Source organism: Cydia fagiglandana, chromosome 24, assembly GCF_963556715.1.
Source record: "Cydia fagiglandana chromosome 24, ilCydFagi1.1, whole genome shotgun sequence".
NCBI lineage: Eukaryota > Metazoa > Arthropoda > Insecta > Lepidoptera > Tortricidae > Cydia > Cydia fagiglandana.
Genome location: NC_085955.1, coordinates 7,209,322 through 7,223,667, shown reverse-complemented (window position 1 = coordinate 7,223,667; position 14,346 = coordinate 7,209,322). Strand labels below are relative to the sequence as shown.

Below are 14,346 nucleotides of genomic sequence, written 5' to 3'. Positions count from 1 at the left end.
CTTTGAGGACACCAACCTGTGCGCCATCCACGCCAAGCGTGTGACCATCATGCCCAAGGACATCCAGCTGGCTCGCAGGATCCGCGGTGAACGTGCTTAAAACCACCCGCCACGCTAAAATCGGCACGGAGCTAAATCACCGAACGCAGTCTGCGCCAACGCATTCGGTTACATTATATCTATTATTTTGTACCACGCGTTTTGCGTCTGGACATGCGAACGTGAAGCTTCTGTCATATATCAAAAGGCCCTTTTCAGGGCCACACATGATTCGAAAATTATATAATATGTTTCTTTGAACAAACACTTGCGTAGATAAATCGATCGATCAATATTATTAGTCATTAGTAAATATATACATCAATTCATACATAAGATGTACGGTAATATAGTAAGTAGTATATGAAATTTAACCGCGATATACTCTATTATGTAGTATAATGGAAAGAAGGAAAGTGAATTAAACTCGTGATATTACGCGCCAACTAAAAGTTAAGTTAAGACAAAATAATATAGATTTCTCGAAATTTTATCGACATAATTATTACCACTGACTGAATGCTAGAGGATAATATTAGAGATTAGAGGGGAATGAAATAGAAATAGAGAGTGCTACATATATGTAGTTAGTTATACATACGGCCTCTCTTCCATGAGCCGGTCGCCGTTATTATAGTTAGTAATTATATGTGAGTAACTACATATTTATATCCCCAAAATGAATTTAAATAACCATATCATATGAAATTATTTATCAATATTATATTATATTTCATGAATGAAAAATAAATCAAATATTAATGCTCCGATATCTCTAACCCCGTCCCCCGTCTCCCCGCAATAGGGTAAAGCGTATAAATATCGCACAGACGTCGATAGCCAGTTATTCCACTCGTGTCGACGCGCGCCGCAAGTCGTGTGTCGTTGTCCGTGTATTCCGTTCGAGAAGTCTCATATCTACTACAGGTCGCAATGACCGGTCGCGGTAAGGGAGGTAAAGGTCTGGGGAAAGGAGGAGCCAAGCGCCACAGGAAGGTGCTCCGTGATAACATCCAGGGTATCACCAAGCCCGCCATCCGTCGTCTCGCCCGCAGAGGTGGCGTCAAGCGTATCTCCGGTCTGATCTACGAGGAGACCCGCGGTGTTCTGAAGGTGTTCCTCGAGAACGTGATCCGTGACGCGGTCACCTACACCGAGCACGCCAAGAGGAAGACCGTCACCGCCATGGACGTCGTCTACGCTCTGAAGCGTCAGGGCCGCACCCTCTACGGTTTCGGTGGTTAAGCGCTCCGCTTGCACTTGGTCCGCCGCGCGCGACATCGTGTAATATGTACTGACGCATGTATTACCGTATCGCGCGCGCGCGCGCGCCCCGGCGCCCGCGTCCTCAGACGCAAATACAAAAAGGCCCTTTTCAGGGCCGCAAATAATTCTAACTATATGCACCGCAAATACAAAGTTTCAGCAACGACACATACGGACAAACAATCGATCGATCGATCTATCTATCTAATAATATGTATAATAACTTACTTACCCCGCACCGCAAGTCCAATTTTCTAACTTGTAACAGCAGCCAGCCACCTCGTTCGCCGCCTGCTTTGACGGTGGTTTGACGCCAGCCAGCCCAGCTCTCTAAAACAAACAAAACAACAATTATATGTAGTTACTTAATTTAAAAATATGTATAGTTATTTTTACAAGCAAAGGGCAAAGTTATTGTTTAACCTCATGTGTGTGTGCGCTAATAATATTGATACTAGAGCAAGCTAATAAATATATTTTTAAATCTTTAGATTCCGATCTAGTACTTACGTCACAATTATTAATGTGCACCAAGCATATTTTAATTATTATTAGTAAGTAGACCTTGCCTGCCCACTATACCTATGTATGTAATGTACTCGTATATAAAATAGGCATAACTAAGTATATAGAGATTCGATTGAACGTCTCCAGCTAGAGCTTTACACGCGTGTCTATTTACCACCCACCTCCCAGTAGGTACAGCATGCATAAATTCAGATATTTCTCCCTCTCTTCAAGAATCATCCATCCAACCATCATCATCATCATCTTCTTCTTCTTCCTTTTATTTTTCCCGACTTCCCGACTAGCATCGCCCTAACCCAAATCTAAATAATTAATTAAGTAATAAAGTATTCACCTATTACTCGCGTTTTCCAAATCCAAACATGTATTTCTCACACACGCACACTCGCTAACTTTTTAGTTAGTTTTACTAATAACACCATATATATATTTTAAAAACAAACAATCGCATTATCACCTGACACCTGTGAGGCTGTGACCTACTACTAGGTACTGATAACGACGACGACCAGGATGAACTGCCCAATTAGGTAAAGGATTCGCAAATAGTGCACAAAACAGACAGGGACACCCAACATCCCCTCACCCACTCACCTCAATTTTACCACATCAAAAATATTAATATAACTTATATAAAAATGGTTAACTACATATAGTAACTCAGAAGCCTAAGACTTCTCGTGTCCCTATGATGAATATAATTAAGTACATATATCAACCTAATATATCAACCTAAACAGATTCTTATGTCCAACGATAAACACACTAATTGCAATAATTTAATTTTAAGTATATCGTTTGTTTTAATATTAGGCGTAATATTCAGATAAATTTTTACTTTACTACTAAAACCAAAACTAAATAAAATACGACCTACCTACACGAGATTCTACCTACCTACCATGCCCGCACGTTCAGAGTGTGAGTTCGCGCTGCTGTATGATCCTCGTAGAAGAGAGTTTTTAAAAACCATCAGAATTATAATAATATTCATGAATATGGTGATATCGTAATGTATAATAGAACATAATTATATAAACGTAACATAAAATACATATCCCGTTTTACATCGGTACCAGCAGAGAGCAAACCGCTGAACGTAGGCAATCCAAGGCGCGGTACGGCTGTTTTACGACAGTGAAGACAACAAGTCAAAATAACATTATAACTATAATTTTCTACTTTTGTTATTGTGTCACATCTATCTATGGTATCTTCGCTTTTAACTGGAAGACACATAATATTGTTAAATGTAATTCTAATTAAGAAAAATCACTTTTTAAACAGACCCGAGGTGTCCGCAACCTATAATACCAAAAGTAAAGTTCCCTCATTCGTTTAACGGCGTTCCAAAACTTAAAACTTCTATTAAAATAGATATATCAATTCATAAAGAATATACATGTGCAATTTTATTATAATCATTATAATATAATTCACTATAAATTTAGTTTAATCATAAACGAGTAAGTGAAAAGTTGGAAGTGTTATTACGAGAAAACGTCCCGCGACATAAGGGTCTGCGTTACGGTTAAGCCGGAGTGGATATATAAAAAGTGGCGCCCCCATGCGACTCGTGTTTAGTACTCGCCAGCGCAGCGCTCCGCTTACACGCGTCCGCTGTTCTCTTTGCGCAGTTCGTGCGATTTACTAATTTGTTAAACTACATATATTACTTGGTTATTTAAATATGGCCGATACCGCAGTTGCTGCCGACGCTCCCGCCCCGGCGACGCCCGCGAAGAAGCCTAAGGCGTCCGCCTCCGCAGGCGCTAAGAAGCCTAAGGCGAAGCCCACCCACCCTAAGACGTCCGAGATGGTTAACAGCGCCATCAAGGAGCTGAAGGAGAGAAGCGGTTCGTCCCTGCAGGCTATCAAGAAATACATCGCCGCCCAGTACAAGGTCGACGCCGAGAAGCTGGCCCCTTTCATTAGAAAATATCTGAAGAGCGCAGTCGAATCCGGCGCACTCATACAGACCAAAGGCAAGGGCGCGTCCGGCTCGTTCAAACTGGAATCGAAGACTTCATCCGCCGGCAAGAAACCCGCCGCGGCCAAGAAATCTAGCGCTAAATCATCAGCCGCCGCTAAGAAGCCCGCCGCAGCTAAACCGGCTAAGGCGAAGAAGGCCGCCGCGTCCCCGGCCAAGCCTAAGGCCGCCACGAAGGACAAGAAGGCCGCCGCCGCCAAAAAGAAGCCCGCAGCGAAGAAACCTTCCACCCCCGCCAAGGGCAAGAGCGCCGCCGCGCCTAAGGCCAAGAAGACCGCGAAGCCGCCGACCAAGAAGCCTAAAGCTCCCAAGCCAAAGAAGGCTGCTGCCGCTCCCAAAGCGAAGCCCGCCGCTAAGAAGGCTGCCTCGAAGAAGTAAGAAGACTGCGCCATATTGTCGTCGTCGTCCTTACATCGGTCGCGGTAGTTGTCGTGATGGTAGAGGAGATGTCGATTGTCGTTGCTATAAATATTATACGACGACGTGTCTCGCCTCTTCTCGACTCACGTCATACGCCTGTGCGCGTTATACGCACATCAAAAAGCCCTTTTCAGGGCTAACAAATGTATTCAAAGGTTCATATCACCTCTGTTTCATTGCAATGAGCACATACACGAGTCGATCGATCGATTTATCAATGAGAGAATCGAAAGTGTTTTTATATATATAACATACCAAAAGGTGTTCGGATCGGAGTAAAAAGTCGAATATCAAGGCACAAAAGTCATCAATACGATGATGATGATTATCACACTGATAGAGATTATATTAGGTTTTCATTAATCATGAATTTACACCAACTTTTTATTGGAACGTAAATAAATAAATAAACATGATATGACGCAAGTCTTACATTTCAAACAATATTTAGTAAGTTATCTACATACTTAGTATACGTACGTATGGCCTATAGATATAGGCCAAATTATATAAATTAATGTGGAGTTATATGAACTTACTTATAGAATATTTTGTTATTAATTTATTTATTCATTCGCACTCTTGCATGCGGGGCGTCGATTGGTCGATCGGTCTCGTGTTATGTCGGCTCGTTATATCCCCACTATCAGCGCGCTCCGTGAGACTATATAGCTTAACGCGCGGCTTGCTAAAAAAATATTCTTGTCCGACACTCACGAGCAATACGTGCTCTCGTCCGTTGTGTGTAAACTGAAAACTTAAATCTCTCATCAAACATGTCTGGACGCGGTAAAGGTGGCAAGGTTAAGGGAAAGGCAAAGTCACGTTCTAACCGTGCCGGACTCCAGTTCCCCGTCGGCCGTATCCACAGGCTTTTACGCAAGGGCAACTACGCCGAGCGCGTCGGTGCCGGTGCCCCGGTGTACTTAGCCGCCGTCATGGAGTACCTGGCCGCTGAGGTTCTCGAGTTGGCAGGCAACGCCGCTCGCGACAACAAGAAGACCAGGATCATCCCTAGGCATCTCCAGCTGGCGATCCGCAACGACGAGGAGTTGAACAAGCTCCTCTCCGGTGTGACCATCGCCCAGGGTGGTGTGCTGCCTAACATTCAGGCCGTACTCCTGCCCAAGAAGACCGAGAAGAAGGCTTAAGTGTCCTCACTTCTCATCAGGCTACATCTCTAGCGGTAACACACGGCGACTGGTGAATGTGTGCATTTGTCTCGTGCGTACATTTATCGCACGCACGGGGCCTCTGTTACATTCCCGCCCGAGTGACCGTTACAAAAGGCCCTTTTCAGGGCCACAATATAATTCTGTGTAAAAGTTATAAGTTTCATGGCATAACGCATACGTATATGATGTCATTAGATCGATGAATAATAATAATAAAAAAAAAAAAAAAATAATTATGATACTACACATTTATGAATGAATTATAATTACGGTAAGAGTAGGTACTGAACTATAATGTGATTATCGTTCCTATAGTGAAAAACACATACATCACATAATTAAATATATTATAAATTAGACACTCGGATACACTCACTCACTTATTTGTTTATGGATGGCTCGGACGGATCAAAGACTTACTTACTTACTTACTTACTTACTTACTTAATTACTCAGCTACAACAGTGTGTCTCTGTAACAAAAGAATGATAAATAAATAAATAATTATAATATACCAAATTTTTGGCCGCCTACAGTTATAAAAATTGATGACAGATGGTTATGGTTCAAATATATTTTGGTTAACTCATTATTATTATTACATAGCATAGCACATCAGGCGGGTAATGTTTATTTATTATTGATAATATAATAATGAATATTTAAATACATAATATCAACACGCCCTCGCACTCCCCACCATGCCTACAGACGATGTTAATGATGCACGAACGCTATTGGTCGAGATACCGCGGGCTCGACGCTCGATCTTTAATCCCCTATTTCCCGTACGCTACGCTAGCAAAGATCGGGCGACCGTAAAAAAATATCATATTTCCAGTTCGACTCTCGTACTGTAAGCATCTAACTATATCGCAATGCCACCCAAGACTAGCGGTAAGGCCGCCAAGAAATCCGGCAAGGCCCAGAAGAACATCTCCAAGTCGGACTCTAAGAAAAAGAAGAAGCATAAGCGCAAGGAAAGCTACGCCATCTACATCTACAAGGTGCTCAAGCAGGTCCACCCCGACACCGGTATCTCCAGCAAGGCCATGTCGATCATGAACTCGTTCGTGAACGACATCTTCGAGCGCATCGCCGCCGAGGCCTCCCGCCTCGCTCACTACAACAAGAGGTCCACTATCACCAGCAGGGAGGTGCAGACCTCCGTGAGGCTCTTGCTGCCCGGTGAGCTCGCCAAGCACGCCGTCAGTGAAGGCACCAAGGCCGTCACCAAGTACACCAGCTCCAAGTAAGCGTACGTCGTTCCTCGTATGCGGTCTGTCTTCTCAATACACTTTTAGTGTAATGGGTTTAGGTAGTTCGTATTGCGACGACACGACACGCTTCGAGAGTGTGGTTTGTGCAACAACCAAAAAGGCCCTTTTCAGGGCCACAAATACGTTCTGAATATGATATAAGAAGTTTCTAACCGCGCATACTGTGTCAATCTGTCGATAAATATCAATAAAAAATATTATTTATTTACACATTACCAACACTTAATAATATAGGTTAAATAGGGTTAGGGACGTGTACATATGGCCCTTTATAAACTTTTGACATAGCACGAAATGTGCTATTTTACGCACTAGTGCCGGAAAATAGGACCATATGTACTGTAAAATAAGTAAGTTAGGTTCGCTAGAGTTAGGTTTCTCTAGGAGTTAGGTCAGGTTATGTTAGGTTCGCTAGAGTTAGGTTAGGTTAAGTTAGGTTCGCTAGAGTTAGGTTTCTTTAGGAGTTAGGTCAGGTTAAGTTAGGTTAGGTTACCAGATGCCAGGAATTTCCAAAACAAATCAAACTTGAACAATATATCGAGTATACTTACATAAATATCGCCTAACTTAACCTAACCTCGTAAGTTAGGTTTGCTGACCTGACTCGGTCAAATATTGTTATTTACAATCCTAACCTAACCTAGCTCCGCGGAACCTAACTAACTGTCCTAACTCATACATAATACCTAAAAAAAAAAAAAAAAAAAAGCAAATTTATTAATAATATTTCAATAATATTAATGTTATTGTAATTAGAAATCGTACCATTGGTGAGAAAGGAAAAGAGGGGCGAGGGGGACCGTGTATGTGAATTTTATAACCCTCTCGCTCACACGGACACTAACTCCGTCCCTTTCCGACGAGCACATAAAAAGCGCCTCTCGGCGTTGCGAAGTTTATTACCTCTCGTGACTCGTTGACGTAACGTAGTACCGTGTGTCGTAGTAATTTTTATTTTTCGCAATGGCCCGTACCAAGCAGACCGCTCGTAAATCCACCGGTGGTAAAGCGCCCCGTAAACAGCTCGCCACCAAGGCGGCCCGCAAGAGCGCGCCGGCCACCGGGGGCGTCAAGAAGCCCCATCGTTACAGGCCCGGCACCGTCGCCCTCCGTGAGATCCGTCGCTACCAGAAGAGCACTGAGCTTCTGATCCGCAAGCTGCCCTTCCAGCGTCTGGTGCGTGAGATCGCTCAGGATTTCAAGACCGACCTGCGCTTCCAGAGCTCTGCCGTTATGGCTCTCCAGGAGGCCAGCGAGGCTTACCTCGTCGGTCTCTTTGAGGACACCAACCTGTGCGCCATCCACGCCAAGCGTGTGACCATCATGCCCAAGGACATCCAGCTGGCTCGCAGGATCCGCGGTGAACGTGCTTAAAACCACCCGCCACGCTAAAATCGGCACGGAGCTAAATCACCGAACGCAGTCTGCGCCAACGCATTCGGTTACATTATATCTATTATTTTGTACCACGCGTTTTGCGTCTGGACATGCGAACGTGAAGCTTCTGTCATATATCAAAAGGCCCTTTTCAGGGCCACACATGATTCGAAAATTATATAATATGTTTCTTTGAACAAACACTTGCGTAGATAAATCGATCGATCAATATTATTAGTCATTAGTAAATATATACATCAATTCATACATAAGATGTACGGTAATATAGTAAGTAGTATATGAAATTTAACCGCGATATACTCTATTATGTAGTATAATGGAAAGAAGGAAAGTGAATTAAACTCGTGATATTACGCGCCAACTAAAAGTTAAGTTAAGACAAAATAATATAGATTTCTCGAAATTTTATCGACATAATTATTACCACTGACTGAATGCTAGAGGATAATATTAGAGATTAGAGGGGAATGAAATAGAAATAGAGAGTGCTACATATATGTAGTTAGTTATACATACGGCCTCTCTTCCATGAGCCGGTCGCCGTTATTATAGTTAGTAATTATATGTGAGTAACTACATATTTATATCCCCAAAATGAATTTAAATAACCATATCATATGAAATTATTTATCAATATTATATTATATTTCATGAATGAAAAATAAATCAAATATTAATGCTCCGATATCTCTAACCCCGTCCCCCGTCTCCCCGCAATAGGGTAAAGCGTATAAATATCGCACAGACGTCGATAGCCAGTTATTCCACTCGTGTCGACGCGCGCCGCAAGTCGTGTGTCGTTGTCCGTGTATTCCGTTCGAGAAGTCTCATATCTACTACAGGTCGCAATGACCGGTCGCGGTAAGGGAGGTAAAGGTCTGGGGAAAGGAGGAGCCAAGCGCCACAGGAAGGTGCTCCGTGATAACATCCAGGGTATCACCAAGCCCGCCATCCGTCGTCTCGCCCGCAGAGGTGGCGTCAAGCGTATCTCCGGTCTGATCTACGAGGAGACCCGCGGTGTTCTGAAGGTGTTCCTCGAGAACGTGATCCGTGACGCGGTCACCTACACCGAGCACGCCAAGAGGAAGACCGTCACCGCCATGGACGTCGTCTACGCTCTGAAGCGTCAGGGCCGCACCCTCTACGGTTTCGGTGGTTAAGCGCTCCGCTTGCACTTGGTCCGCCGCGCGCGACATCGTGTAATATGTACTGACGCATGTATTACCGTATCGCGCGCGCGCGCGCGCCCCGGCGCCCGCGTCCTCAGACGCAAATACAAAAAGGCCCTTTTCAGGGCCGCAAATAATTCTAACTATATGCACCGCAAATACAAAGTTTCAGCAACGACACATACGGACAAACAATCGATCGATCGATCTATCTATCTAATAATATGTATAATAACTTACTTACCCCGCACCGCAAGTCCAATTTTCTAACTTGTAACAGCAGCCAGCCACCTCGTTCGCCGCCTGCTTTGACGGTGGTTTGACGCCAGCCAGCCCAGCTCTCTAAAACAAACAAAACAACAATTATATGTAGTTACTTAATTTAAAAATATGTATAGTTATTTTTACAAGCAAAGGGCAAAGTTATTGTTTAACCTCATGTGTGTGTGCGCTAATAATATTGATACTAGAGCAAGCTAATAAATATATTTTTAAATCTTTAGATTCCGATCTAGTACTTACGTCACAATTATTAATGTGCACCAAGCATATTTTAATTATTATTAGTAAGTAGACCTTGCCTGCCCACTATACCTATGTATGTAATGTACTCGTATATAAAATAGGCATAACTAAGTATATAGAGATTCGATTGAACGTCTCCAGCTAGAGCTTTACACGCGTGTCTATTTACCACCCACCTCCCAGTAGGTACAGCATGCATAAATTCAGATATTTCTCCCTCTCTTCAAGAATCATCCATCCAACCATCATCATCATCATCTTCTTCTTCTTCCTTTTATTTTTCCCGACTTCCCGACTAGCATCGCCCTAACCCAAATCTAAATAATTAATTAAGTAATAAAGTATTCACCTATTACTCGCGTTTTCCAAATCCAAACATGTATTTCTCACACACGCACACTCGCTAACTTTTTAGTTAGTTTTACTAATAACACCATATATATATTTTAAAAACAAACAATCGCATTATCACCTGACACCTGTGAGGCTGTGACCTACTACTAGGTACTGATAACGACGACGACCAGGATGAACTGCCCAATTAGGTAAAGGATTCGCAAATAGTGCACAAAACAGACAGGGACACCCAACATCCCCTCACCCACTCACCTCAATTTTACCACATCAAAAATATTAATATAACTTATATAAAAATGGTTAACTACATATAGTAACTCAGAAGCCTAAGACTTCTCGTGTCCCTATGATGAATATAATTAAGTACATATATCAACCTAATATATCAACCTAAACAGATTCTTATGTCCAACGATAAACACACTAATTGCAATAATTTAATTTTAAGTATATCGTTTGTTTTAATATTAGGCGTAATATTCAGATAAATTTTTACTTTACTACTAAAACCAAAACTAAATAAAATACGACCTACCTACACGAGATTCTACCTACCTACCATGCCCGCACGTTCAGAGTGTGAGTTCGCGCTGCTGTATGATCCTCGTAGAAGAGAGTTTTTAAAAACCATCAGAATTATAATAATATTCATGAATATGGTGATATCGTAATGTATAATAGAACATAATTATATAAACGTAACATAAAATACATATCCCGTTTTACATCGGTACCAGCAGAGAGCAAACCGCTGAACGTAGGCAATCCAAGGCGCGGTACGGCTGTTTTACGACAGTGAAGACAACAAGTCAAAATAACATTATAACTATAATTTTCTACTTTTGTTATTGTGTCACATCTATCTATGGTATCTTCGCTTTTAACTGGAAGACACATAATATTGTTAAATGTAATTCTAATTAAGAAAAATCACTTTTTAAACAGACCCGAGGTGTCCGCAACCTATAATACCAAAAGTAAAGTTCCCTCATTCGTTTAACGGCGTTCCAAAACTTAAAACTTCTATTAAAATAGATATATCAATTCATAAAGAATATACATGTGCAATTTTATTATAATCATTATAATATAATTCACTATAAATTTAGTTTAATCATAAACGAGTAAGTGAAAAGTTGGAAGTGTTATTACGAGAAAACGTCCCGCGACATAAGGGTCTGCGTTACGGTTAAGCCGGAGTGGATATATAAAAAGTGGCGCCCCCATGCGACTCGTGTTTAGTACTCGCCAGCGCAGCGCTCCGCTTACACGCGTCCGCTGTTCTCTTTGCGCAGTTCGTGCGATTTACTAATTTGTTAAACTACATATATTACTTGGTTATTTAAATATGGCCGATACCGCAGTTGCTGCCGACGCTCCCGCCCCGGCGACGCCCGCGAAGAAGCCTAAGGCGTCCGCCTCCGCAGGCGCTAAGAAGCCTAAGGCGAAGCCCACCCACCCTAAGACGTCCGAGATGGTTAACAGCGCCATCAAGGAGCTGAAGGAGAGAAGCGGTTCGTCCCTGCAGGCTATCAAGAAATACATCGCCGCCCAGTACAAGGTCGACGCCGAGAAGCTGGCCCCTTTCATTAGAAAATATCTGAAGAGCGCAGTCGAATCCGGCGCACTCATACAGACCAAAGGCAAGGGCGCGTCCGGCTCGTTCAAACTGGAATCGAAGACTTCATCCGCCGGCAAGAAACCCGCCGCGGCCAAGAAATCTAGCGCTAAATCATCAGCCGCCGCTAAGAAGCCCGCCGCAGCTAAACCGGCTAAGGCGAAGAAGGCCGCCGCGTCCCCGGCCAAGCCTAAGGCCGCCACGAAGGACAAGAAGGCCGCCGCCGCCAAAAAGAAGCCCGCAGCGAAGAAACCTTCCACCCCCGCCAAGGGCAAGAGCGCCGCCGCGCCTAAGGCCAAGAAGACCGCGAAGCCGCCGACCAAGAAGCCTAAAGCTCCCAAGCCAAAGAAGGCTGCTGCCGCTCCCAAAGCGAAGCCCGCCGCTAAGAAGGCTGCCTCGAAGAAGTAAGAAGACTGCGCCATATTGTCGTCGTCGTCCTTACATCGGTCGCGGTAGTTGTCGTGATGGTAGAGGAGATGTCGATTGTCGTTGCTATAAATATTATACGACGACGTGTCTCGCCTCTTCTCGACTCACGTCATACGCCTGTGCGCGTTATACGCACATCAAAAAGCCCTTTTCAGGGCTAACAAATGTATTCAAAGGTTCATATCACCTCTGTTTCATTGCAATGAGCACATACACGAGTCGATCGATCGATTTATCAATGAGAGAATCGAAAGTGTTTTTATATATATAACATACCAAAAGGTGTTCGGATCGGAGTAAAAAGTCGAATATCAAGGCACAAAAGTCATCAATACGATGATGATGATTATCACACTGATAGAGATTATATTAGGTTTTCATTAATCATGAATTTACACCAACTTTTTATTGGAACGTAAATAAATAAATAAACATGATATGACGCAAGTCTTACATTTCAAACAATATTTAGTAAGTTATCTACATACTTAGTATACGTACGTATGGCCTATAGATATAGGCCAAATTATATAAATTAATGTGGAGTTATATGAACTTACTTATAGAATATTTTGTTATTAATTTATTTATTCATTCGCACTCTTGCATGCGGGGCGTCGATTGGTCGATCGGTCTCGTGTTATGTCGGCTCGTTATATCCCCACTATCAGCGCGCTCCGTGAGACTATATAGCTTAACGCGCGGCTTGCTAAAAAAATATTCTTGTCCGACACTCACGAGCAATACGTGCTCTCGTCCGTTGTGTGTAAACTGAAAACTTAAATCTCTCATCAAACATGTCTGGACGCGGTAAAGGTGGCAAGGTTAAGGGAAAGGCAAAGTCACGTTCTAACCGTGCCGGACTCCAGTTCCCCGTCGGCCGTATCCACAGGCTTTTACGCAAGGGCAACTACGCCGAGCGCGTCGGTGCCGGTGCCCCGGTGTACTTAGCCGCCGTCATGGAGTACCTGGCCGCTGAGGTTCTCGAGTTGGCAGGCAACGCCGCTCGCGACAACAAGAAGACCAGGATCATCCCTAGGCATCTCCAGCTGGCGATCCGCAACGACGAGGAGTTGAACAAGCTCCTCTCCGGTGTGACCATCGCCCAGGGTGGTGTGCTGCCTAACATTCAGGCCGTACTCCTGCCCAAGAAGACCGAGAAGAAGGCTTAAGTGTCCTCACTTCTCATCAGGCTACATCTCTAGCGGTAACACACGGCGACTGGTGAATGTGTGCATTTGTCTCGTGCGTACATTTATCGCACGCACGGGGCCTCTGTTACATTCCCGCCCGAGTGACCGTTACAAAAGGCCCTTTTCAGGGCCACAATATAATTCTGTGTAAAAGTTATAAGTTTCATGGCATAACGCATACGTATATGATGTCATTAGATCGATGAATAATAATAATAAAAAAAAAAAAAAAATAATTATGATACTACACATTTATGAATGAATTATAATTACGGTAAGAGTAGGTACTGAACTATAATGTGATTATCGTTCCTATAGTGAAAAACACATACATCACATAATTAAATATATTATAAATTAGACACTCGGATACACTCACTCACTTATTTGTTTATGGATGGCTCGGACGGATCAAAGACTTACTTACTTACTTACTTACTTACTTACTTAATTACTCAGCTACAACAGTGTGTCTCTGTAACAAAAGAATGATAAATAAATAAATAATTATAATATACCAAATTTTTGGCCGCCTACAGTTATAAAAATTGATGACAGATGGTTATGGTTCAAATATATTTTGGTTAACTCATTATTATTATTACATAGCATAGCACATCAGGCGGGTAATGTTTATTTATTATTGATAATATAATAATGAATATTTAAATACATAATATCAACACGCCCTCGCACTCCCCACCATGCCTACAGACGATGTTAATGATGCACGAACGCTATTGGTCGAGATACCGCGGGCTCGACGCTCGATCTTTAATCCCCTATTTCCCGTACGCTACGCTAGCAAAGATCGGGCGACCGTAAAAAAATATCATATTTCCAGTTCGACTCTCGTACTGTAAGCATCTAACTATATCGCAATGCCACCCAAGACTAGCGGTAAGGCCGCCAAGAAATCCGGCAAGGCCCAGAAGAACATCTCCAAGTCGGACTCTAAG

At 42.9% G+C, this 14,346-nt stretch overlaps 4 protein-coding genes across 4 annotated transcripts; all 4 read left to right on the top strand.

Moving 5' to 3' along the window:
• Positions 1 to 966: 966 nt before the first annotated feature.
• Positions 967 to 1,284, top strand: LOC134676489 (histone H4). Its single transcript, XM_063534873.1, has one exon. The coding sequence runs from the start codon at positions 973 to 975 to the stop codon at positions 1,282 to 1,284; it is 312 nt and encodes a 103-aa protein (XP_063390943.1). The 5' UTR covers positions 967 to 972.
• A 7,660-nt stretch (positions 1,285 to 8,944) lies between these two features.
• Positions 8,945 to 9,256, top strand: LOC134676627 (histone H4). The gene has a single exon (XM_063535024.1). It carries the CDS (start codon positions 8,945 to 8,947, stop codon positions 9,254 to 9,256), a length of 312 nt encoding a protein of 103 aa, XP_063391094.1.
• Positions 9,257 to 11,495: 2,239 nt separating this feature from the next.
• LOC134676501 (histone H1C-like) lies at positions 11,496 to 12,173 on the top strand. The gene has a single exon (XM_063534886.1). It carries the CDS (start codon positions 11,496 to 11,498, stop codon positions 12,171 to 12,173), a length of 678 nt encoding a protein of 225 aa, XP_063390956.1.
• Positions 12,174 to 12,985: 812 nt separating this feature from the next.
• Positions 12,986 to 13,366, top strand: LOC134676626 (histone H2A-like; the record flags this gene model as incomplete). Its single annotated transcript, XM_063535022.1, has 1 exon — positions 12,986 to 13,366. A coding segment is annotated over one exon (381 nt), but the record flags the coding sequence as incomplete, so codon positions are not given.
• Positions 13,367 to 14,346: the final 980 nt, after the last annotated feature.